This window comes from Convolutriloba macropyga, chromosome 4, assembly GCF_964194025.1.
Source record: "Convolutriloba macropyga chromosome 4, txConMacr16.3, whole genome shotgun sequence".
NCBI lineage: Eukaryota > Metazoa > Xenacoelomorpha > Acoela > Convolutidae > Convolutriloba > Convolutriloba macropyga.
This window is the reverse complement of record NC_134471.1, coordinates 13,642,520-13,668,612: the sequence shown is the minus strand read 5'-3', so window position 1 is coordinate 13,668,612 and position 26,093 is coordinate 13,642,520. Positions and strand designations below refer to the sequence as shown.

Genomic DNA, 26,093 nt, shown 5'->3' with positions numbered 1-26,093 from the left:
GTTGTATGATGTAGTATGTTGAGTTTTGCTGTAGTAAAATTTCTTTCTGCTAGTATGCCGGTTTGTTGTTTAGTCTCGTTCCTTGCTAGGGTGTGACTTAAGTTCATTCTAGAGTTACGGCTGGTTTGTTTCGTGACTTTCACCACACCTGTTTGCTAGCAATTTGTTGTAGCTTTATTAATTTTGTAGTATGCACTTTTGTTGTCTGGGTATGGTGGTTTGCTAGGGTGTGACTCAAGTTTGTTCTGGAGTTACGGCTAGTAAATTTCCTGACCCTTTCGACTTTTGGTTATACTACATCGTTGCCGTAAATTGTTTCATGTTTTGATGCCGTTGATAAAACCCCATAATGTTTGTGCTAGTTTACCTGGCAGTAGCTCCTCTCCTTCTTTCTAGGGTGTGACTTAAGTTTATTCTGGAGTTACGGCTAGTAAATTTCCTGACCCTTTCGACTTTTGGTTATACTACATCGTTGCCGTAAATTGTTTCATGTTTTGATGCCGTTGATAAAACCCCATAATGTTTGTGCTAGTTTACCTGGCAGTAGCTCCTCTCCTTCTTTCTAGGGTGTGACTTAAGTTTATTCTGGAGTTACGGCTAGCTTGTTTGGTTGAGTTTATTGCTGTGTTCTGCTAGCATCGATCTTCCCGCCTCCTCGCTTGTGCTTTCCGCCCGCCCGTGTCGTTTTCCCGTTTCGTCGCGCGCCATCCGCCCGACGTTTCCGCCCCCTCCGTGCCGTTTTCCCGTTTCGTCGCGCGCCATCCGCCCGACGTTTCCGCCCCTTCCGTGCCGTTTTCCCGTTTCGTCGCGCGCCATCCGCCCGACGTTTCCGCCCCGCCCGTGCCGTTTTCCCGTTTCGTCGCGCGCCATCGGCCCGACGTTTCCGCCCCGCCCGTGCCGTTTTCCCGTTTCGTCGCGCGCCATCCGCCCGACGTTTCCGCCCCGCCCGTGCCGTTTTCCCGTTTCGTCGCGCGCCACTCGCCCGACGCTCCCGTTTGTCCGTCGTGCGTTACTCGTTCGGCGTCTCTTCCCCTCCGTCCCGTCTCCCGTTCTGCCCCTTTTCGCGCTTCCTGCGCACCGTTCTTTCTTTCTTTCGCCGGGTACTATTGTACTCGACGAACATTTTTGCTCTTTGGCGGTTTGCTAGCCAAACCGTCACACGGGTTCGGTATAACCCATTTGTGTTGTGCTGTTGTGTACTTTATAATAGTACTGAATTAAACTTGTGGTTCCTGTCTTTCTTAAGATCATGACAACTTTGCAGGACAAATTCAACAAACTTTATAGTGCAAGAGCAAAATTAGAGGCTGAACTTAATAACATCTATGGGGAAATTAACAATGCTGTTGATAAGCAAGACAGGAAAGTTAAGATCGAACGTCTGATTGTGAAGTGCAAAGATGCTTTTACTAGAGTGGTTGATAAGAATGAAGAGCTCTTTGATCTGGCACAGAAGACTGAAGATCCAGACGCTGCCTGTAAGAATCTTGAGAAATGGTTAGAGACTGTAACAAAGAAAACTGACGAGTTCATTGCTGCTGCTCGAGGGTATATCAATTCGGTCCAAGACAAAGAGAAGGCAGAGATGTATACCTCTCACCACTCAAGATCAGGTTCGCATATGACTTCCTCAAAAAGACCAAGTCAGCGACAACGAGAATTAGAATTATCAAGACTAAAAAGGGAGGAACTTGAGAAACAACATGAGGCAAAGCTTCGCATTGCTAGACAACGTCTTGAAATTGAAAAACAAACGAAATTGCGGGAATTAGAAATTGAGCAGCTTGAGGAGGATCATCGCAAGGAAGTAGCTGCTGCAGCCCTTGAGGAAATTGAGTTGATGACAAAATCAGCAACAGACGGGTCTGATACAAGCGAAATGAGTGGGCTCTTTACCGAAAGAAGTTCAGTTAAGAGCAAGAAACTTGTTCAAGATTGGGTTAATTCGTCACCGGCCGGGAACATGGCAGATGTTGCAAACGAACCGAGTTTGCACTTTTCTGGTTCCATCGCCCAATCCAACCAAGCAATTGTCCAACGACCTTCTTCAGCTCAACTTCCAAAGTCACACTCTAATCTCAATACTCATGGTCAAGTTGAGGCTAACATCAACCTCCCTGTCCATGAGCCGCAAGAACCAAATACTAGAACCAATGTAACCAACGATGCACATGTTGCAAATAACATCATGCAAGAGCAACGACAGCCTCAATATACGCCTCCATCACCACCAATAAACTTTGGTATGCCTACTCAACTAAACGCCCCAAACACAGCCCGACAACTGTCTCAAGCAACAATGCACTTCGATGGTTTACAGTTAGATCATCAATTCCCTCGCAGGGCGAGCATGCCGGGACAGTTGAATTTAACCAGCCCTCGGCATTCACCTCCTTTAAATGCACTCGCTAATGCTCCGCTAGCACTTAATCCGCAACAGGCACACATAAATGTACCAGCCCCTCCACCCCCCGTTCCAAACCCCGCACCACCGCATTTTCCGTTAATCCCACCAGCATTCCGATTTCCTCCTTCCCCGCCACAAGCACTCCCACTACAAGCCACTAACCCCGTGGCGAATAATATCAATCTGTTACCCCATTCTCCGCCTGCACCATTCATTTCCTCCGCAATTAATTTCGTACCTCAATTAATTCATCCACCACCTCCACAAAAGAGTTTTCAGCCCCAAAATTTTGTACCCATAACCCACGCACCTCCTGCTCCTCCAGATCCAAATGTCTGGCGTTTTCCGGCAGCAGTCCCAGCTAATGAAGTACCACTTGAACGTACATCTGCAAATTTATACACCGTACAACCGGCCCCGCTAATCAACCCTCATATATCTATATCGCATCGCTCCCCTCATGTACAAGCAGCAGCAGGCGCTCAAAATTACGTAACATCAGACTTCATGCAAGCGAATCCATTTAGTTCTTCCGCAGGTACCGCCCCCACCTTTGTCACTCCGATCATTCCGCCAACGCATGGAGCTACCGTTCCGAACCCGTTGTGTTGGGGTGGCCCGCCGCATCCCACACCTTCGGCTCCTTCTTTGGACTCTGCGGATTTGATAAAGCAGTTGGCGGACGCAATTACTTGTAAGAAGAACGATCCACTGCCCGAGTGGAAGTTGGCACAATACAATGGTGATCCCCTGCAGTGGCACGAATGGTTCGGGCAATTTAAAAGCGCCATAGACGCACAGTCCTTGACTGATGACGTCAAGTTAACATACTTAAAAACCCTTGTAACTGGAAAAGCTAAAACCGCCATCGCTGAGTTCGCATACTGCGGTGTAATGTATAAGGACGCACTTAAGACACTCGAACGTAAATTTGGCCAACCACAGGCAGTAGTCAGTGCACACTTAGAAAAACTCAGCTCTTTTCCACCACTAAAGATGCACAATAGTGATAACATCATAAACTATTCTGCAATAATTTCAAGTCTTGTTGGGGTCTTTAAATCACTTTCATATGACGCAGACCTTAAGAGCGCCTCACTTCTCAACACGGCTGTGCAAAAATTGCCGCCCAATCTGAAAGAGTCTTGGTCACTCTTCACCGTGAAAAAACATTGGGTTAAGCCAACACTCCTTGACTTCAACGATTGGTTGAAGGAGAAAGCCGAGGCACATGATTTAATGAAACAAACTTCGTCGAAAGCAAGAACTGAGGATAACACCAACTCAGTAGTAAAGACCAAAGTTGCCTCAAGAACTTTTGCTGCTAATACACAAACTAAGGGCACTCAGAGACCAGCCTCAACATCGGCAACGCCTGCAACCCCTCGCTGCATTGTGTGTAAAGGTATCCACCGCATCTGGGAGTGTAGGGTATTTAAAGAAAAGTCTCCCACTCAACGAGCAAAGGTAGTGGCGGAAGCAAAACTGTGTTCCTCATGTTTGAGAGAAAAGCACATGTTCAGGCAATGCCCACACCCCAGGAAATGCAGGAAGGACGGTTGCAACAGCTCCCATAACACACTTCTCCATGGAGCTGAGAGGGTTTATCCATCAAAATCCCCTCCAAACAACAACAACAGTAATTCTAATGCTGGCACAAATCAAAGTAAACTCCCTAGTGTCCAATCATCGAGCAAGACCACCACTTTGTCATCTGTGAGTAATGTGAAAGGCCTCCTTCAGGTGACTGAATTACAGTTAAAGAGCTCTACCGGTAAGGATACCACGGCTTTAGTTTTGTGCGATACCGCTTGCAGTAACTCTTGGGTGTCCAATGATCTTGCAAATAGACTTGGTTTGCACGGTACAGCATTGAAACTAACAGTCAAGGGTATAAATACCGAAGAGGTCGTAGACACTGAGTTAGTTGAACTAATTGTAACACCACGCAACAACCAAGCATTTGAACCATTTAAAGTCAGCCCTTACATAAAGGAAAATTTGAATGTAGGCGCCGATGTCATTAACATTAAAACACTTCAGGAAACATACCCGCACCTAGCAGTTCTAGACCCAGTTACATATTGCTATGGAAACATCGAGATGATACTTGGACAGGATGTGTATCATGCCATCCGCCCGTTAGAGTACTTCGCTGCCGACGAGAAGTCCTCGCCCTTCGCTGTTCGCTTGCCCATAGGTTGGGTTCTAAGCGGCCCTCTACCGTCGTCTTCAGGTTTAGTCTCGACTTGTTTCAAAGCTAATTTGGAGCAGGATTTTGAACTCGCTAGTCAGGTAAAATCTTGGTACGACATGGAGTCGTACGGCGCACTTAAGCAAGTAGACCCACGATCCGCATTGGATGCACGTGCGCATGAAATTCTTGAAAACACCACCGTGCATAATGGAAAAAGGTACGATGTCGGAATGCTATGGGCTGAAGATAACATCGAACTGCCCAACAATTATTTCTCAGCACTTGTTCAATTAAAGTCTTTGGAAAAGCGGCTAACGAAAGATCAGACATTAAGGGAAAAATACTCAAATACCATCAAAGAGGACTTAGACAAAGGCTACGTAGTACGGGTCAAAGATGCTCATAAGGTGGAAAGTCGCTCGGAACGAGAGTGGTACCTACCACACCATCCGGTTGTTAACCCGAACAAGCCGGGTAAGGTTCGTAGGGTACTAAACGGAGCAGCAAAATTCCATGGCGCATCTCTTAATAAGTCATTACTTACCGGACCTGACCTACTACAAAACCTAATCTATGTACTCCTACGGTTCAGACAACATCCATTTGCCGTATCCGCCGACATCGAGGGAATGTTCCTCCAAGTTGGAGTGTTGCCATGTGATCAACCATCATTGCGCTTTTTGTGGCGGGAGGACCCCACATCAAATGTTGTGGTACACCAGTATACGCGCCACATCTTTGGGGCAAAAGATTCACCCACCTGCGCCAACTACGCACTTCAGCGCACGGCACGCGATAATGCTAAGGAGTACCCAGAAGCTGCGAAAGCCGTCCTTGAGAACTTCTACATGGACGATTACTTGGACTCAGTGGAATCCCCCGAGAGGGCCCTCATTAGGTCGAAGGAATTGGTTCATCTTCTCCATCTAGGTGGGTTCAAGCTTACTAAGTTTGTAAGCAATGTACCAGATCTGGCTGACCGAATTGATGGGTCTGCTCAATCCACTGAACCGAAGGTCATCGTTTCATCCAAGGAGGAATCAATGCACGTGCTTGGGCTTAAGTGGGATCACAACAACGATACTCTGGTTGTGAGCAGGGGTACTAACAGCACCATCACGAAAAGTTTAACACAGCGCTTGGTCCTAAGTCTTGTGTCAAAGGTCTACGACCCAATTGGTCTTGTCGCACCGTTCACTGTTGGTGCTCGGCTAATCTTGAAAGACATTTGGCGTGCCAATGGACAAAGTTGGGATGACGAGTTACCTAAAGACACAGTTGACAGATTCCTTGCCTGGTGTGTTGAACTGCCGCGGTTAGCTGAGATCACTATACCGAGAAGTTACTTTTCAGGACCATTCCAACATCTTGAACTCCACATGTTTGGTGATAGCTCGCAAGACGTATTCAGTGCAGTAGGTTTTCTCAGGGCTCAAGTAACTTGCACCTCCAGGGAGATTAAAACAGAGCTGGCGTTTGTCTTGGGCAAGGCCCGTGTTGCACCTATGAAGGTAATGACAGTTCCTAAGTTGGAATTACAAGCCGCTCTCCTCGCTGCCCGTTTAAAAAGGGAAATCTGTCGAGCATTAACGGTTACTGTGGATAAAGTCTTTATGTGGACAGATAGTACCATCGTCTTGCAGTGGATAAACTCAACAAACAAACACCCCATCTTCATTGCAAATCGTGTTAGTGAAATCCTGGAGAACACCAGCGTTGACCAATGGAACCACGTCGCCACTTGTGATAATCCGGCAGATGCTGGCACGCGTGGCATGTCCGCTGAAGTTTTGCAATCAAGTAGCTGGGTGAGGGGTCCTGACTTCTTGAGAACTAAGCAATTCCCTTTTGTGCCAAATACTGACGTCGTTGATAACATCAAACTCGGCGTTGTAACCAAGGAACAAGATGATGACTCCATCTCATCTTTAGCCGCATCCGTAACCAAGCCCCCTAAGGAACAAAGTATCAATCTAATCCCGTTTGATAAGTTCAGTTCTTATCAAAAATTACTGCGTGTCACCGCATATGTGCTCCGTCTTTTACCATCTCATGAAAGTTACCGTACCGTAGACGGCAGCATAGCCGATCCTGTTGAGCTTGACGAAGCCGAGCGTCATCTCCAGTACTTGGTTCAGGAAGAGTCCTTTAGTACTGAAAGAAAGGATCTTCTTGACAACAAATCTGTTAAGAAGAGCAGCCGCATTGCTCAGTTTACTCCGTTTATTGGGCCTCATGGTCTCATCCGTTCTTCTGGTCGACTCCGACGGCTAGTGGAAATTGACTTTGACACTAAGCATCCTATCGTGCTGGATGCACGTCATACTTTTGTTAAACTGTTTCTGCGGCATACTCATTTGAAGAACCATCATCAGGGCATTGATTACTTAAGGTCAAAGGTACAGGAACGTTATGCCATCCTAAAACTACGTTCCACACTGCGTTCCATCAAATCAAACTGCGTGTTGTGTAGAAAGTTCCGTGCAGCAACCATTCAACCTATCATGGCAGACCTCCCAAAGGAGAGACTGGCATACCAGTCTCCTCCCTTTACCAACACCGGGGTTGATTACTTCGGCCCATTCTACGTCACAGTTCGTCGGACTACCGAGAAGAGGTGGGGATTTCTCTTCACTTGTCTCACTACTCGTGCTGTCCATGTTGAAGTTGTCCCGTCCATGGACACTAGTTCTTGTGTAATGGGAGTGGAGCGGTTCGTCTCCCGTCGGGGTACTCCTGCTATGATTTGGTCGGATAATGGTACGAACTTCATTGGAGCGGAGAAAGAGCTCCGTGAATGTGTGGAAAAATGGAATACGCTTAACATTGCCACCGAACTTGCACATAAGGGCATTAAGTGGAGGTTCAATCCACCCAGTGCGCCACACCAAGGTGGCATCTGGGAGAGGCTAGTTCGAAGTTTTAAAAGAGTACTGTACACTATCCTCGGTACGCGTCGCCTCACAGATGAGGTGTTGAACACTACTTTTTGTCTGGTTGAATACGCACTAAACTCACGTCCCTTAACGCCCGTAAGCGCCGACCCGTCCGACCTAGGCGCAATAACACCTAACCATTTTCTACTCGGTAACCAAGCAACCCGAATTCCGTCTATCGTTGGCGTCGACGAGTTCGATCATCGTAAGCGGTACGCCCGTGCACAGTCCTACGCCAATGCAATTTGGGCACGTTGGCTCAAGGAGTATGTACCTGCGTTGAACCGTAGATCTAAGTGGCAGACGCCTGCCGAGCAGCACCTTAAGGTCGGTGATTTAGTTTGGATCGTTGAAGAAAGCAACCCTAGGGGTTACTATCCAACCGCTCGGATTGAGGAACTTCGGTACGGCTCCGACAGCGTCGCCCGCTCCGCCGTCTTACGCACGTCATCCGGATCGCTCGTCCGCCCACTCGTTAAGCTTGTACCGATCCTCCCAACATTTTCTTCCGGGCCGGAGGATGTTACCGAGTAAACTAAATGAGCAGTCTATTTAAAGAGCTATTTAAATAAAGCGAGAATCTATCCAGCGAGAAACTTTATTACGTCATAATCTCTTAACCATGTAAGCCTTACAAAAAGATTAAATGCACACAAAATACGTTCTATTTGGCATAGAAAGCTCGGAAAAAGTTCGTTAAACATAATTTTCGTTGAGCCTACTAATATACTGAATCGATTGCGCTCTTTTTAGGCTTAATATTTTTATGTTTCGAAAACGTATCGGTGACCAATCTGAGTCAAAATCGACTCAGACAAAATACCTGCTAAAAAAGATCAAGCTAGATTTGCCGGGCCATTGAGAGGGGCCTTTGGCCTTTTGCGTTGATAGAATATAGTTGGATGCGATATAGATTGTACGTTTGAATTTACCTTCGAAAGTCTGATTATTAAATTTATCAGCTTTACCAAGTTCATTTGGTGGATCATTTTAATTCAATTTTACTTGCTAATGATTTGCTTCATTTTCACTGAGGTGCTTTAAACCAAGTTTTATAAAGAATGCTGATTTTGTCAATGGTGATTGATTGCCTTTAGAAAATGTAACTGAAGCTGACATGAAACAACTGTTTTTTTGTTTTTCAGAGGAAAAATATTTCGAATCTTTTGAATAGAGAACTTCGAGGCAGAAAAGGGCTCGAGACAGAATTTTTGCTGGATTAAATCTGATATCTAGGCGAGTGAATGCTCAAATAGCTTATCAATGATGTCACCTTTAATCAGCAAAATTAAGCATAAAATTGACCGGATTAGAAGCGAAGGATTAGAAAACTGAATCTTCAACTCAATGTCAGATTTTGGTTTTTACTTCAGGCACTGTCAGTCTGTGCCACAGATCTGCTCGCACTCTGTCGTCTCAAGGCTCCTGGGGAGTTTGGCTGTGACGTGGCACTCGGCTGTGCGCAAAGGTTTGGAGTCCCTCTGGGATACGGAGGACCACATGCAGCTTTCTTTGCATGTTCTGAGGAACATGTCAGAAGGCTACCGGGACGTCTCATTGGAAACTCCATGTACGTGTTTGCATTGCACTGGACATATCGGATATTAAGTTTCTGTTTGGCCAAAAATGTTAGGCACAACATTAATTGGCAATCGGCATTTTTAGCGCAGACTACAGCACAGCAATAAGTTGTAAGAATTAATGTATTCCAATAAGCTTGAATAATGAAGAGAAAAGTGTAGGATAACTGCTGATGCTTTATAATTTAAGAACTGAGACTAGAGAAGGTCAAAATACTTAGAAAAAAAACAGCTGGAATTTTTATTAGACTATCTCTTTAATTTTAAACACTGCGGCAGATAATCAACGGATGGAGGGAGGACAAACTGAGTAAAAAATAGCAAATATTATGAGTGGAGATGATTTTTGAAGATATCGCATTCTTTTTTGAATAATCATCCCACAAGATTTTGCACGATAACCTTTGTCTTTCAAGATCTTGCATAAAAACCACAGTATTGCAAGGTCTTAAGCTACAACAATGGTCTCGTTCGATATCATCACCCTCAAGATTGTCATGATAAGAATTGTTTGGTGACATCTAGGAACATGACCATTCGACTTGGGTTTTGTGCAAGATAATTGAGAGATAACATCCGCTCTTGCTTGTTGTATCTCTCAATTTAAACGAGTTTTTCATTTTAATATTGAAGTGACTTGTAAAGTGAGGACTGTGAGTTTTGAAGCCAAGCGTGAAAAGACGCATTTCGTTAACTTTTTTGCTTAAACTGTGTGCAAAATATAAGGAAATGTGCTCAGTCTATGAGTGGTTAAGTACAGATGTTATATGTAATTCTAGAGCGCTCCCATTAAGATACCAGGCAAAAAAAAATAAAAAATAGGATTGTTAATAAGAAATTAGATGGTTTCAAATAAACCTTAAAATTTTTCAAGCTTGTCAGTGTTTCATTTGAGTGACTCGAGTGGGAAGAGGGCTCTGAGGTTGACACTGACAACGAGAGAACAACATATTAGGAGAGACAAAGCCACCAGCAACATATGTACAGCACAGGTGTTCCGAAATTAGTTTTTGAATGGATTTTTTTCTCAACTATGCTTGTTTTATTACGAAGAATCTTGGCACGATAATTCAAGTCTGAAATTTCAGACTTGAATTATCGTGCCAAGATTCTTCGTAATAAAGCGTCAAGCGATGTACACCTTTGCAAGATATTTCAATGTGTTTCAAAAAAAAATTTCAAATGCATTCTCATCGTATCAAGGCACTTCAAGTTTTATCAACAAAATTTATCTAAATAAGATCCTGTTAAGGCATCCCATATGTATTAAAAAATTCGAGATCAAGTTTCGTTTCACTGGGGTCGTATATAGTGCGCTTTGCAACATTCTGATGGCATCTCATTACCTGTAAGAGATAGAGGAAAAGAAGTGAATTTCAGCTTAGATCAGTTTTGAGATGTTCTAGGCACTACTGGCCAACATTGCATCAATGTATGCAATATACCACGGACCTGCTGGGCTGAAAAACATTGCCACGATGGTCAACAACTACACCAGAGCCCTGGCAATTGGGATTGAGTCAGCCGGCTTCCCGGTGGTGCACGGGACGTTCTTCGACACTATAACTGTGGATCTGGGAACCCAGAAGAGTGAGGTACTTACGAGAGCACTGGAGAGGAAGCACAATTTCAGAGAGATGGATGGAGACAGTAAGGTTCGCTAGATTTGTTATTAACCCTGGTCGAGACCAGATGCTAATCTTAGATCTTGCAAGACGATGTTAATCTTACAAAATGTTGCAAGACAATCTTGTAAGATTCCTGCAAGTTCGTTTCGGCCGAGGTTTGATCTGATGGGATTTTATTGGTGCATCAACTCTTCATTTTTCCTACAGGAAATGTTCCATCTTATAGTTGCGTATTTCTTTAGAGATAGATTGAAACAAAAATACGCGATAAAAAAACGATTTCAACTAATTGTAAATCGTTACTGTTCACTTGAACAAAAAACAAATACAAATTGACAATCACAATTCAATTTTATTGAAACCACATTTTCAATAATATTTTTTGAACGTTTCAATTGCATTTATAATTTATAACATGTCCGTTTATTCTCAATTTGGATATAAACATAGCTTCTTATGAAAAAAATTGATGAAAAATACTCCTATATGCAAAATATGCTTATCAGGATGTTAATTGGGTTCTTAGAGTTAGTCTCGTGTTTAAGAGGATTTATGTTGACTTTGCACTTCCTCAGATGGTTATCGGATGTTAATCATCCAAAGAGTTCACCAAATTTGGATATTAAGGCAGATTTTAATTTTGCACGATCTTTCTAGAAAATCTTGGAAGATTGCCGAATCCTGCTAGATTGTTGTAAGGTTTTTGCAATATTGACATTCAAATGTGACTCCATTAACATCCAAACCCATCCAGTTTTCATTTTACCCCGCAAAATTTGCAATTTTTGCCGTGACATCCTTGATTTGCTCTCATAAGCGTGTTGTCATTTGTTACATTCATTACCAGTGCATTTTGGTTAAATTGCACGTTAAGTTTTTTCATATAATTATCTACAACACTATCTAAATGACCCGAAACACAAATGTACCGCTAAAGTCATAATCAAAGATACTCCTATATGATGCAGGCTATAAAAAAACAAATTTTTTGAGTGAAGGGAAATAAGAAAATAGAATTTAAAGAACTTTTGAAATTTTCAATTGCTTTACTTAGTATCACCCTGACATTCCCTTCTACATCTATCACTTGAAATGTAAGTTGCTCTCGAACCAAATGATTAACAGCGCTGCTACGCTTGCATTGTTATGGCGGCTAAATTTAAAATGTATATAACAAAAAAGAGATTGTAGATTGTAGAAAAATGTCATTGATAGACAGTGATAACAAAAAAGTCAATCAACAAAAAACCAGCGTTTTATGCGAAATTTTATGCAAAGTTTGTTCTTGACCGTTTTTTTGCTTTTGTTTTAAAACACTCGGATTTTTCTAGTGACCATTCACTTTATTTTTCACATTTTAAGTGAACTCAGTTGCTCTCACTCCCAATTAAAATTTGTTGCTAATATATGTGGAAAAGGAAACTACGAGGCTTTGATAGCCGAGCTGTTAGTAATTGTGTTGAGACGTTTGGATATCGGAGATCGAATCTCTTCTTGGTCGAATTTATTGTACCTATAAATGAAAATTTATCCAGATTACATCACTTTGTTTTAAATTTCCCCGGCTGTCTATCGAAAGAATTTTGTCCAATGTTGGTTGATATTTTTCATTTTTGATCCGGACAACCTAAAAAGGAAGAAAGTCATTTTAATCTTGCGTGACTTGGCTTACTTATCTTAACGATTGCTTACACAAGTTTAATTAGTTATTTAGGGAGGTACGATTATTATAAATGAAAGAGCCCTTTACTTTTAAAGCTCTAATGAAATCTAAGATGCTTTTCTCCCTGCTAAAAATTTTAAAATTGTTTAACAACCGCCCTCATCTTCTCAACTGGCTAATAAATGGGCCATATTTTTGTTACACTTCAAAGAATTTGAGTTATTTGAAAGCTGCCTTTTTTCGACTCGAAGAGGAGTCTTTATAATTAAAATTTTAATGGAGTAAATTTGGAAGCAGGAAATGCAATGCCATAGAAGTTTTTGAGTGTTATAATTGTTGAACAAAATTGAGAGTGGAGCAAAAGAGTTTTTTTGTTCTTTTCGCTGTCTTTGAAAAGTCGGGAAACTGAGGTGTGAATAGGTTATAATATTTTTAAGGGTTCATGACAATTTACCCAATTCCATTTTACCCAATGCATTTTTACCCAATGCCATTTTACCCAACCTTCCATTTTACCCAATGCCATTTTACCCAATGCCAACTTACCCAATCCCAAGGTAACTAATTTTGAGAATTACCTAATATCTTTGATCTGATTGTAATTAATGCTCTGTTCAAGTTCAAAGCAAAGCGCGTAAGGCTAATTACACCGCATAAATAAAACGGCTCTGCCGTAGTTTAAAACAAATGACGTCAAGCATGCATTAACAAAAGCGAAACAGATTAAATTGCACCAAAAAGTTCAATGTCCTAAAAGGCGGCTTTTAGGTCAAATTCTCTTTTAGGTCAAAAAAACTTTGTCAGAGCGGCTTTTAGGTCATTTGTGTTTTAAAATGCGTGCAAGGCAGTCTTTAAAACAAAATTAACAATACGTGTCAAGCACAGATGATTTCCTTGAAAAAGTGTTGTGACACCCAGATGCCAAACTTCTACAGCATTTGTCGTCCTCGCTAAACCCTCAGCTGCGTCTCTGCTATGATTCCAGAGCTGCAAGGGGTATTGCGCTTCTTTCGTGTTTCTTCCAATTGTTTCCCCTTTAATATAAGTCTTCTGGAAATAATAAGTAAGATCATCGATCATTTGTAAAGATTCTTGTTCTAATTCGAGGACCTCCGAAACTTCTTGTATCTCTTCAATCACCAAGTCGAAAGAGGCCGAAACCATATACTCCGGAACGAAGCTAAGAGCTGGTATCATTCGCAGGGCAAGTGCAAGTTCTGCGTTGTTTTTGTACACTTTTTGAGGCCGATTTCAGATATCCTTCTATTGAAACTCTGACAAAGGTGAAAATAACAACCTTTGATTTCGCTTGTAGGATACTGTTCAGCAAACATATTGATTGCTGCCTTTTCAAAATCCAAGAGAATTTTGTGGGGTGCAACACCCCCCGTGAGCTCACTCAGGCCAACGAGTAGTTTTCTATATGAGTTCTCCCTTTTGTTACTGAGCAACGCATATATACACGGTGGGTAAAAACCTCCAATCTGAATATGTACGGTATACAGCTGGTAGAATTGGATAGGGGTGATTTTAAAAGTTCCATCGCAAAGCCATAGGGAATTGTTGGTTGGCAGTGATTGCAAATTTTCTCTGGTTCCAAAAATTAACATTCGCTCGTTATCTAATTTACCGGTATCATACAGACAGAATTCTTAAAATTGCACCGGAATATCGAAATGTCTGTCTATTATAGGTGGCTCATTTTTATCTTCTGTTACTTTTTGCCTATTGAGGCTCCGGTTGATTGCTGATCGTGTCGGCAGGGACAATTGTGTTGCAATATCTGACGCAATTGGCTGAAGGTTACTTGCAATGATCATATTGTTTACTGGATTCTGCTCGGTTCTGGCTGTTTTCTTCATTTTGCCCACAATCTTTTTCGCTTCAACGTGCCCAGTAATAATTTCATGGTTGTGTTCATTTTTCGTGGATAACAGTTGCTCGTTGGCGGTAATGGCAGTCATTTTGCATTTGTGTGAGTTCCACTTTGAACATTTCCAATGCGTTGTCGTTTTTGTTTCTAATTTCTTGTGGAAATCATTGCCGTCAATGATCAAAGTCAATCTATCTCGCTGGGACGTACCCCAAGTAATTGAACTCATTATATGCGTGTATTTTTGTCAAAATTTTGTTCAGAAGGATGCCTCAAAAAGGTTTATTTAATACATTTTAGTTTATGAGGTTTTTGCGTCCTGTTTAAATTAAGTACAATCTATTACCGTATCTCTTGTTAATTGTTGACTGGTACCTAAAGGATAGCATGATTATGTTTAAAATAAGTGCACTTGGTTACTTAATACCGTGTTAATTTTTGGCGGGTACCCAACTTTTCAGATTAAACAAATTATTGGAAACTTATTGTAATTTGGCTTTGAGTAACATGGCATTGGGTAAAATGGCATTGGGTAAAATGGCATTGGGTAAAATGGCAGGTTGGGTAAATTGACATGGGGTAAATTGGCATTGGGTAAAATGGTATTGGGTAAATTGTCCTGACACCATTGTTAAGTATGTTGAGATAGTTTTTAGAAGATTTTTAATTGATCCGAGTTTAATGGTACTTTCAAATGCCTTATAGCAGTTAATTGAAAAAGTTGTTCTCTGTCATAGACGACTGCAGTAAAAACTGTCAAAAACGTTCAAAAACGGTAATTTCCTAAACAAACTATCAGAAACAATAATCTCCGAAAAAAACGGTCAAAAGCAATATTTTCTAGATTTACCGATCAAAAACAATCAAAAATAATCATTTCCTAAAATTATCGATCAAAAACGGTCATTTCCCACACTAATTTGAGCTTTTTTGATCGGTCTGGTCAACAGGGGTGTTTGAGTCGTTTGAGTTCTTCATCAATATGTATCATGTGAAAATTGTTAGTCTGAATCATTGTTTAGATTTTGCTTTAGTAATGTTAAATTATTGTCAATCTTTCGACAAGAAAAACTAATTTTTCGCTATGACGATTGTCAATTTGTTGGCAAATAAGATCGAAGCCGTTCTCAATGTGTTCGCTAATTTGATGGGTTTTAATCTTGTGGCATTTGTTTCCTCAAAAGTGAACTGGATACAAATTCAAATGTTGCCTTGTTAGACATATTTTGATAACCTTCGTTATTTTGAATTTTTGGCTGCCATCTTGCAAAATAGCCGGGATCATTAGATAATTATTTGGAAGTTGTTCACATTTTTGCAGATGGTATTTTTTTACACAATTGGAACTTTTTCTTCAGCAGCACCTGAACATTTCTCCTGTCTTAATAATCTATCTAAGATACCGGAGTGTTTTAAACTCTTCCAGAAAAATTCAAACATCTGTTTCAAAAATCTGCTTCATGAACTCAAATTAGTTCTCAAAGATCAGAAACTACTAAGTGGTAGAAGAGAACCGTATGTTAATAATTTAACAGAATGCAGTTCAAAGGCCCGAGTTTATGCTTCCAAATTTTGTAATTTGTTAAATACAAATTACAAATACCTTCGATTTCTTGTCTTTTTGAATGTAGATTGGCATTTCAATGGATGAAACCTTGACCATAGCTAAACTGGCGGCCCTCCTTGACATATTCCAGTCACCGCTCAGTGCAGAGGAGTGCTGGGAGACAGCTGTGACGTCATCAGAGGGGTCAGTAGGGGAGTTTGAGAGACAGAGTCCCATTTTGGAACACCAGGTGTTCAATTCATACCACTCAGAGCACTTACTCACTCGGTACATGAAGAGATTGGAAAACAAGGTGAGACAAGACAGTTATGACGAGACCAAAAGATGTGAGCTAAAGAATATTAGGATCTTTTTCGTTTCTGCCCCCCCCCCCCCCCGTACGTTATGCACCCCCCAGTTACAGATCATGTTATTACATGTTAAATCATTTTGTAAAAATATGGCACGTGCGTCTCGGGGGAGGGGGGATGGTGGGTGCAAATAATATGCACCCCTTAAGCTGGGGGGGGGGGGCACAAACAGAAAAGATCCGAATATTTTATGGGTTTTTAGTTTGATTGCACTCGCCCAAAAGGAGGAGAGTTGGCAATGATTTTCTGGTCAATGAAATGAACTACCAATGTTGATTAATACTTTTTGTACTATGCTAAAGATGACCAATAAATCTATATATTAATTTTAACTCGAATGCTATACCACCATGTTTAAGCGCCTATCTTCACATGTTTTAGCGTCCCTTAAACATGCAGCCTAGCGTAATGCATGCATCCTATACCACCATGTTTAAGCGCCAATCTTCACATGTTTTAACGGTCCTTAAACATGCAGCGTGTTCTGTGGCTTGGTTTTATGTGTGTGCGTGCGTGTGTCCGTGAGCATGCATGCGTATGTGTGTGCGTGTATGTGTGTGTATGGGTGTGTGGTCTTTTCGGTTTTGGGACGTTCAATTCGATTTCGAACGTTTGCTTGCTTTTCAAACGTTCAATTTGTTTTCGAACGTTCTTTTTACTTGACCGCTTACGTCAATGTGACTCTGTTTGTGTGTGTGTGTGTGTGTGTTTGTGACCTTCAACTGATAAAATTTAACTGACGTTAACCATGACTTGGAGTAAAACCACTGAATTTTATCCTTGTGCGTTTGTGTGTGAACCTGTTTGCGCGCGCGTGTGTATGTGTAAGTGTGTTTGCGTGCACGCGTGTGAGACCTTGAGATTTTGACATTTAACTGAGGTTAACCGTTACATTGAGTTGCTTCAATGCAATACTGATTGTTTTTTTTACATATTATCATTCCTTTTTGCATATCCCAGATGGCCAACAATTTGGTAAGCATCCATTGGTGATTAAAATTAATTAGGGCGGGCAGGTTTTAACTGGTCTAAAGGTTTGTGAGTTTTTGCTCAGATTTTTTTTCATTGTCTCAGACTCTTATCCTGAAATTCAGTTATCCTCCTGACTTTTCTTCGCTAAAAGTTTTCTTCGCTTTTCTTGGCTAAAACGTTCTTTGCTTTTCTTCGTTAAAGACAACTTTCAGAAATGACTGCTCTACCAATAAAAGGACTGCAGCAAAGCTTTAAAGCTGAGATCACAAAATTTGAGCAGCAAATTGTGGTTGCTGTTGAGCGGTTGCAGACGGCATTGAATTATTCTGTCTATAAAACGAAAAGCCAAGAGTCCGACAGAAAGAAACTCGAAAAGTTGAGCAGTGCCCTAGAAAGTGCCCCGAAATAGATAGATTGAGAGCAACTATCAAAAAGACCTTTTTTGCTCACTTTCCTCACTTTCTTTTCTCTTTTTCTTTTCTCACTTCTCTTCTCACTTTCTTTTCTCACTTTCTTTTCTCTTTTTCTCTTCTCACTTTCTCTGCTCACTTTCTTCTCTCACTTTCTTTTCGCACTTTTTTTTCTCTTTCTTTTCTCTTTTTTTCTCACTTTCTTTTCTCACTTTCTTTTCTCACTTTCTTTTTCTCACTTTGTTTTTCTCACTTTGTTTTTCACTTTCTTTTTCTCACTTTCTTTTCTCACTTTCTTTCTCACTTCCTTTTCTCACTTTCTTTTCTCATTTTTTCCTCCTTTTTCTCACTTTCTTTTTCTCACTTTCTTTTCTCACTTTCTTTTCTCGCTTTCTTTCTCACTTTCTTTTCTCACTTTCTTTTCTCTTTTTCTTTTCTCTTTTTCTTTTCTTTTCTCTTTTTCTTTTCTCACTTTCTTTTCTCTTTTTTCCTCACTTTCTTTTCTCACTTTCTTTTCTCACTTTCTTTTCTCACTTTCTTTTCTCTATTTCTTTTCCCACTTCCTTTTCTCACTTCCTTTTCTCACTTTCTTTTCTCACCTTCTTTTCTCACTTTCTTTTCTCACTTTCTTTTGTCAATTTTTTTTCTCTTTTTTTCCTCACTTCCTTTTCTCACTTTCTTTTCTCCTTTTTTTTCTCACTTTCTTTTCTCACTTTCTTTTCTCACTTTCTTTTCTCACTTTCTTTTCTCACTTTCTTTTCTCATTTTCTTTTCTCACTTTCTTCACTTTCTTTTCTCACTTTCTTTTCTCATTTTCTTTTCTCACTTTCTTTTCTCACTTTCTTTTCTCTTTTTCTTTTCTCTTTTTCTTTTCTCTTTTTCTTTTCTCTTTTTCTTTTCTCTTTTTGTTTTTTAATTTCTTTGCTCACTTTCTTTGCTCACTTTCGTTTCTCATTTTCTTTTCTCACTTTCTTTTCTCACTTCCTTTTCTCACTTTCTTTTCTCATTTTTTCCTCCGTTTTTCTCACTTTCTTTTCTCACTTTCTTTTCTTACTTTCTTTTCTCACTTTTTTTTCTCTATTTCTTTTCCCACTTCCTTTTCTGACTTCCTTTTCTCACTTTCTTTTCTCACTTTCTTTTGTCAATTTTTTTTCTCTTTTTTTCTCACTTTCTTTTCTCACTTTCTTTTCTTACTTTCTTTTCTCCTTTTCTTTTCTCCTTTTCTTTTCTCACTTTCTTTGCTCACTTTCTATGCTCACTTTCTTTTCTCTTTTTCTTTTCTCTTTTTGTTTTCTCACTTTCTTTGCTCACTTTCGTTTCTCATTTTCTTTTCTCACTTTCTTTTCTCACTTTCTTTTCTCACTTTCTTTTCTCACTTTTTTTCTCACTCTTTTCTTTTCTCTTTTTCTTTTCTCTTTTTCTTTTCTCACTTTCTTTTCTCACTTTCTTTTCTCTTTTTCTTTTCTCACTTTCTTTTCTTACTTTCTTTTCTCTTTTTCTTTTTTCACTCTCTTTTTTCGTTTTTTCTCACTTTCTTTTCTCGCTTTCTTTTCTCACTTTTTTTCTCACTTTCTTTTCTCACTTTCTTTTCTCTTTTTTCATTTTTCTCAGTTTCTTTTCTCACCTTCTTTCCCCACTTTTGTTTCTCATTTTCTCTTCTCATTTTCTTTTCTCACTTTCTTTGCCCACTTTCTTTGCCTACTTTCTTTGCCCACTTTCTTTTCTCACTTTCTTTTCTCACTTTCTTTTCACACTTTGTTTTCTCACTTTTTTTCTCACTTTTTTTCTCACTTTCTTTTCTCACTTTCTTTTCTCACTTTCTTTTCTCACTTTCTTTCTTTTTCTTTTCTCTTTTTCTTTTCTCTTTTTCTTTTCTGTTTTTCTTTTCTCTTTTTCTTTTCTTTTTTTCTTTTCTCTTTTTCTTTTCTCTTTTCTTTTCTCACTCTTTTCATTTTTTCTTGTCTCGTTTTTTTCTCACTTTTCTCATTTTCTATTCTCACTTTTCTCACTTTCTTTTCTCACTTTCTTTTCTCACTTTCTTTTCTCACTTTCTTTTCTCACTTTCTTTTCTCACTTTCTTTTCTCACTTTCTTTTCTCACTTTCTTTTCTCACTTTCTTTTCTCACTTTCTTTTCTCACTTTCTTTTCTCACTTTCTTTTCTCACTTTCTTTTCTCACTTTTTTTTCTTTTCTCACTTTCTTTTCTCACTTTCTTTTCTCACTTTTTTTCTCACTTTCTTTTCTCTTTTTCTTTTCTCTTTTTCTTTTCTCTTTTTCTTTTCTCTTTTTCTTTTCTCACTTTCTTTTCTCACTTTCTTTTCTCACTTTCTTTTCTCTTTTTCTTTTCTCTTTTTCTTTTCTCACTTTCTTTTCTCACTTTCTTTTCTCACTTTCTTTTCTCTTTTTCGTTTCTCACTTTCTTTTCTTACTTTCTTTTCTCTTTTTCTTTTTTCACTCTCTTTTTTCGTTTTTTCTGGCTTTCTTTTCTCGCTTTCTTTTCTCACTTTCTTTTCTCACTTTCTTTTCTCACTTTCTTTTCTCACTTTCTTTTCTCATTTTTTCATTTTTCTCAGTTTCTTTTCTCACCTTTTTTCCCCACTTTCTTTTCTCATTTTTTCATTTTTCTCACTTTCTTTTCTCACTTTCTTTGCCCACTTTCTTTGCCCACTTTCTTTGCCCACTTTCTTTTCTCACTTTCATTTCTCACTTTCTTTTCACACTTTGTTTTCTCACTTTCTTTTCTCACTTTCTTTTCTCACTTTCTTTTCTCACTTTCTTTTCTCTTTTTCGTTTCTCACTTTCTTTTCTTACTTTCTTTTCTCTTTTTCTTTTTTCACTCTCTTTTTTCGTTTTTTCTGGCTTTCTTTTCTCGCTTTCTTTTCTCACTTTCTTTTCTCACTTTCTTTTCTCACTTTCTTTTCTCACTTTCTTTTCTCATTTTTTCATTTTTCTCAGTTTCTTTTCTCACCTTTTTTCCCCACTTTCTTTTCTCATTTTTTCATTTTTCTCACTTTCTTTTCTCACTTTCTTTGCCCACTTTCTTTGCCCACTTTCTTTGCCCACTTTCTTTTCTCACTTTCTTTTCTCACTTTCTTTTCTCACTTTCTTTTCTCACTTTCTTTTCTCACTTTCTTTTCTCACTTTCTTTTCTCACTTTCTTTTCTCACTTTCTTTTCTCACTTTCTTTTCTCACTTTCTTTTCTCACTTTCTTTTCTCACTTTTTTTTCTTTTCTCACTTTCTTTTCTCACTTTCTTTTCTCACTTTTTTTCTCACTTTCTTTTCTCTTTTTCTTTTCTCTTTTTCTTTTCTCTTTTTCTTTTCTCTTTTTCTTTTCTCACTTTCTTTTCTCACTTTCTTTTCTCACTTTCTTTTCTCTTTTTCTTTTCTCTTTTTCTTTTCTCACTTTCTTTTCTCACTTTCTTTTCTCACTTTCTTTTCTCTTTTTCGTTTCTCACTTTCTTTTCTTACTTTCTTTTCTCTTTTTCTTTTTTCACTCTCTTTTTTCGTTTTTTCTGGCTTTCTTTTCTCGCTTTCTTTTCTCACTTTCTTTTCTCACTTTCTTTTCTCACTTTCTTTTCTCACTTTCTTTTCTCATTTTTTCATTTTTCTCAGTTTCTTTTCTCACCTTTTTTCCCCACTTTCTTTTCTCATTTTTTCATTTTTCTCACTTTCTTTTCTCACTTTCTTTGCCCACTTTCTTTGCCCACTTTCTTTGCCCACTTTCTTTTCTCACTTTCATTTCTCACTTTCTTTTCACACTTTGTTTTCTCACTTTCTTTTCTCACTTTCTTTTCTCACTTTCTTTTCTCTTTTTCTTTTCTCTTTTTCTTTTCTGTTTTTCTTTTCTCTTTTTCTTTTCTTTTTCTTTTCTCTTTTTCTTTTCTCTTTTCTTTTCTCACTCTTTTCATTTTTTCTTGTCTCGATTTTTTCTCACTTTTCTCATTTTCTATTCTCACTTTTCTCACTTTCTTTTCTCACTTACTTTTCTCACTTCTCTCACTTTCTCTTCTCACTTTACTCACTTTCTTTTCTCATTTTCTTTTCTCACTTTCTTTTCTCTTTTTCTTGTCTCGTTTTTTTCTCACTTTCTTTTCTCATTTTCTTTTCTCACTTTTCTCACTTTCTTTTCTCACTTTCTGTTCTCCTTTTTTTTCTCACTTTTCTCACTTTCTTTTCGCACTTTCTTCTCTCACTTTCTTCTCTCACTTTCTTTTCTCACTTTACTCACTTTCTTTTCTCATTTTCTTTTCTCATTTTTTCCTCCTTTTTTCTCACTTTCTTTTCTCACTTTCTATTCTCACTTTCTTTTCTCACTTTCTTTTCTCACTTTCTTTTCTCACTTTCTTTTCTCACTTTCTTTTCTCACTTTCTTATCTCACTTTCTTTTCTCACTTTCTTTTCTCACTTTCTTTTCTCACTTACTTTTCTCACTTACTTTTCTCACTTTCTTTTCTCACTTTCTTTTCTCATTTTCTTTTCTCACTTTCTTTTCTCACTTTCTTTTCTCACTTTCTTTTCTCTATTTCTTTTCTCTATTTCTTTTCTCTATTTCTTTTCTCTATTTCTTTTCTCTTTTTCTTTTCTCTTTTTCTTTTCTCTTTTTCTTTTCTCTTTTTCTTTTCTCACTTTCTTTGCTCACTTTTTTTCTCTTTTTCTTTTCTCACTTTCTCTTCTTACTTTCTTTTCTCTTTTTCTTTTTTCACTCTTTTTTCGTTTTTTTCTCACTTTCTTTTCTCGCTTTCTTTTCTCACTTTTTTTCTCACTTTCTTTTCTCACCTTCTTTCCCCACTTTCGTTTCTCATTTTCTCTTCTCACTTTCTTTTCTCACTTTCTTTGCCCACTTTCTTTTCTCTCTTTCTTTTCTCATTTTCTTTTCTCACTTTCTTTTCTCACTTTCTTTTCTCACTTTCTTTTCTCACTTTCTTTCTTTTCTCTTTTTCTTTTCTCTTTTTCTTTTCTCTTTTTATTTTCTGTTTTTCTTTTCTCTTTTTCTTTTCTCTTTTTCTTTTCTCTTTTCTTTTCTCACTCTTTTCATTTTTTCTTGTCTCGTTTTTTTCTCACTTTCTTTTCTCATTTTCTATTCTCACTTTTCTCACTTTCTTTTCTCACTTTCTTTTCGCCCTTTTTTCTCACTTTTCTCACTTTCTTCTCTCATTTTCTTTTCTCACTTTCTTTTCTCACTTTCTTTTCTCATTTTCTTTTCTCATTTTTTTCCTCCCTTTTTTCTCACTTTCTTTTCTCACTTTCTTTTCTAACACTTTCTTTTCTAACTTTCTTTTCTATCTTTCTTTTCTAACACTTTCTTTTCTAACTTTCTTTTCTCACTTTTTTCCCTCACTTTTTTCCCTCACTTTTTTCCCTCACTTTCTTCTTCCACTTCTTTTCTCTTTTTCTTTCCTCACTATCTTTTTTCACTTTCTTTTCTCACTTTCTTTTCTCACTTTATTTTCTCACTTTCTTTTCTCACTTTATTTTCTCACTTTCTTTTCTCACTTTCTTTTCTCACTTTCTTTTCTCACTTTTTCCCCTCACTATCTTCTTTCACTTCTTTTCTCACTTTCTCTTCTCACTTTTTCGCTTTTTCTTTTCTCACTTTCTTTTCTCACTTTGTTTTCTCACTTTCTTTAATCACGAATTTAAGATTACGTCGTATGTGACGACGTCATCTATTGTAATATATTGTTAATGTTCACCTCCAATTATGATGGAGGTAGATTGGCCAAGTCCTTCACTTGGACACGTTTGGATTTTTCATCTCCAGCTTTCGCGCTCTCAGTTGGTCGGCACTTGCAGCACATGTAATCCCCTCGGGGCTTTCAGCTGTAAGTGCCGCAGCTCTTTTGAGTATGGGGGAGATGAATCGTTCATTCGTGTTTGGGTGTTGGACTTGTATTTTATAGGTAATTTGGCAGTATAAAATGTGATCTCGAAAGATGCGATTTTTTTGAAAAATTAGGATTTGATTCTCAGCCGCTCTTCGCCTGTTTTACCGCACCTTAAACATGTTGATTAATGTTTTATATGAGTTGCGCTCTGCCATCATGTAGAAGTTCGTTAGCGGTCTTAGCGGTACTTAAATATGCAAGATAGCTCAGCCAATTAAGTCTTTATCAAAAAATTGGTGTTACTTGGTGTAATATACTAAACCAAACTCATCGGTAACGTAACGTAATACCTGTGGCTGTTGAACGAGGGGCATGGCTTACAGCTCGAGCTGGTACGAAAAAAATCTCAGTTTTAAACCTAATCTTTTAAATGATTTTCTTGCGATGCTTTTGCGGGCCTGCTAGTCTATATAATAATTCTAACTCGAATGCTATACCACCATGTTTAAGCGCCTATCTTCACATGTTTTAGCGTCCCTTAAACATGCAGCCTAGCGTAATGCATGCATCCTATACCACCATATTTAAGCGCCAATCTTCACATGTTTTAATGGTCCTTAAACATGCAGCGTGTTCTGTGGCTTGGTTTTATGTGCGCGTGCGTGTGTCCGTGAGCATGCATGCGTATGTGTGTGCGTGTATGTGTGTGTATGTGTGTGTGCACGTAGGCATTCAAATGACCATTTTGCTCTTTTCGGTTTTGGGACGTTCAATTCGTTTTCGAACGTTTGATTAGTTTTCAAACGTTTGCTTGCTTTTCAAGCGTTCAATTTGTTTTCGAACGTTCTTTTTACTTGACCGCTTACGTCTATGTGACTCTGTTTGTGTTTGTGTGTGTGTGTGTGTGTGTTTGTGACCTTCAACTGATAAATTTTAACTGACGTTAACCATGGCTTGGAGTAAAACCACTGAATTTTATCCATGTGCGTTTGTGTGTGATACTGTTTGCGCGCGCGTGTGTGTGTATGTAAGTGTGTTTGCGTGCACGCGTGTTAGACCTTGAGATTTTGACATTTAACTGAGGTTAACCGTTACATTGAGTTGGTTTAATGCAATACTGATTGTTCTTTTTACATATCATCATTCCTTTTTGCATATTCCAGATGGCCAACGATTTGGTAAGCATCCATTGGTGATTAAAATTAACTAGGGCGGGCAGGTCTTAACTGGTCTAAAGGTTTGTGAGGTTTTGCTCAGTTTTTTTTCGTTGTCTCAGACTCTTATCCTGAAATTCAGTTATCCTCCTGACTTTTCTTCGCTAAAACTTTTCTTCGCTTTTCTTGGCTAAAACGTTCTTCGCTTTTCTTCGTTAGAGATAACTTTCAGAAATGACTGCTCTACTAATAAAAGCTCTACCAATTTGAGCAGCAAATTATGGTTGCTGTTGAGCGGTTGCAGACGGCATTGAATTATTCTGTCTATAAAACGAAAAGCCAAGAATCTGACAGAAAGAAACTCAAAAAGTTGAGCAGGGCCTTAAGAAAGTGCCCCGAAATAGTGCCCCAAAAGTGCCCCGAAATAGCGCCCCGAAAGTGCCCCGAGCATCTATCAAAAAGACCTTTTTTTGCTCACTTTTTCTCTTTTTTCACTTTTTTCCTCACTTTCTTTTCTCACTTTCTTTTCTCCTTTTCTTTTCTCACTTTCTTTTCTCACTTTCTTTTCTCACTCTCTTTTCTCACTTTCTTTTCTCACTTTCTTTTCTCTTTTTCTTTTCTCACTTTCTTTTTCTCACTTTCTTTTCTCACTTCCTTTTCTAACTTTCTTTTCTCACTTTCTTTTCTCACTTTCTTTTCTCACTTTCTTTTATCACTTTCTCTTCTCACTTTCTTTTCTCACTTTCTTTTCTCACTTTCTTTTCTCAATTTTTTTCTCTTTTTTCACTTTTTTTCCTCACTTTCTTTTCTCACTTTCTTTTCTCACTTTCTTTTCTCACTTTCTTTTCTCACTTTCTTTTCTCACTTTCTTTTCTCACTTTCTTTTCTCACTTTCTTTTCTCACTTTCTTTTCTCACTTTCTTTTTTCGCTTTCTTTTCTCCCTTTCTTTTCTCACTTGTTTGCTCACTTTCTTTTCTCACTTTCTTTTCTCACTTTCGTTTCTCACTTTCTTTTCTCATTTTCTTTTCTCTTTAACTTTTCTCACTTTCTTTTCTCACTCTCTTTTCTTACATTCTTTTCTCACTTTCTTTTCTAACTTTCTTTTCTCACTTTCTTTTCTCACTTTTTTTGCTCACTTTCTTTTCTCTTTTTCTTTTATCATTTTCTTTTCTCACTTTCTTTTCTCCCTTTCTTTTCTCATTTGCTCTTCTCACTTTCTTTTCTCTTTTTTTTCACTCTCTTTTCTCATTTTTTCCTCCCTTTTTTCTCACTTTCTTTTCTCACTTTCTTTTCTCACTTTCTTTTCTCTTTCTTTTTTTCTTTTTCTTTTCTCACTTTCTATTCTCATTTTCTTTTCTTTTTTCCCTCACTTTCTTTTCTCACTTTCTTTTCTCACTTTCTTTTCTCACTTTCTTTTCTCACTTTCTTTTCTCACTTTCTTTTCTCACTTTCTTTTCTCACTTTCTTTCCTCACTTTCTTTTCTCACTTTCTTTTCTCATTTTTTTTCTCTTTTTCTTTCTCACGTTC

General features: G+C 38.6%; 1 protein-coding gene across 1 annotated transcript in view; it reads left to right on the top strand.

Moving 5' to 3' along the window:
• The window catches only part of LOC142337467 (glycine dehydrogenase (decarboxylating), mitochondrial-like), a 266,460-nt gene that overhangs the window by 23,553 nt on the left and 216,814 nt on the right, over positions 1-26,093 (top strand). The window contains exons 7-10 of the mRNA XM_075386707.1: positions 8,914-9,110; positions 10,016-10,112; positions 10,527-10,775; positions 15,916-16,143. Coding sequence (XP_075242822.1) covers positions 8,914-9,110; positions 10,016-10,112; positions 10,527-10,775; positions 15,916-16,143 — 771 coding nt within the window. The remainder of the gene's footprint in view (positions 1-8,913; positions 9,111-10,015; positions 10,113-10,526; positions 10,776-15,915; positions 16,144-26,093) is intronic.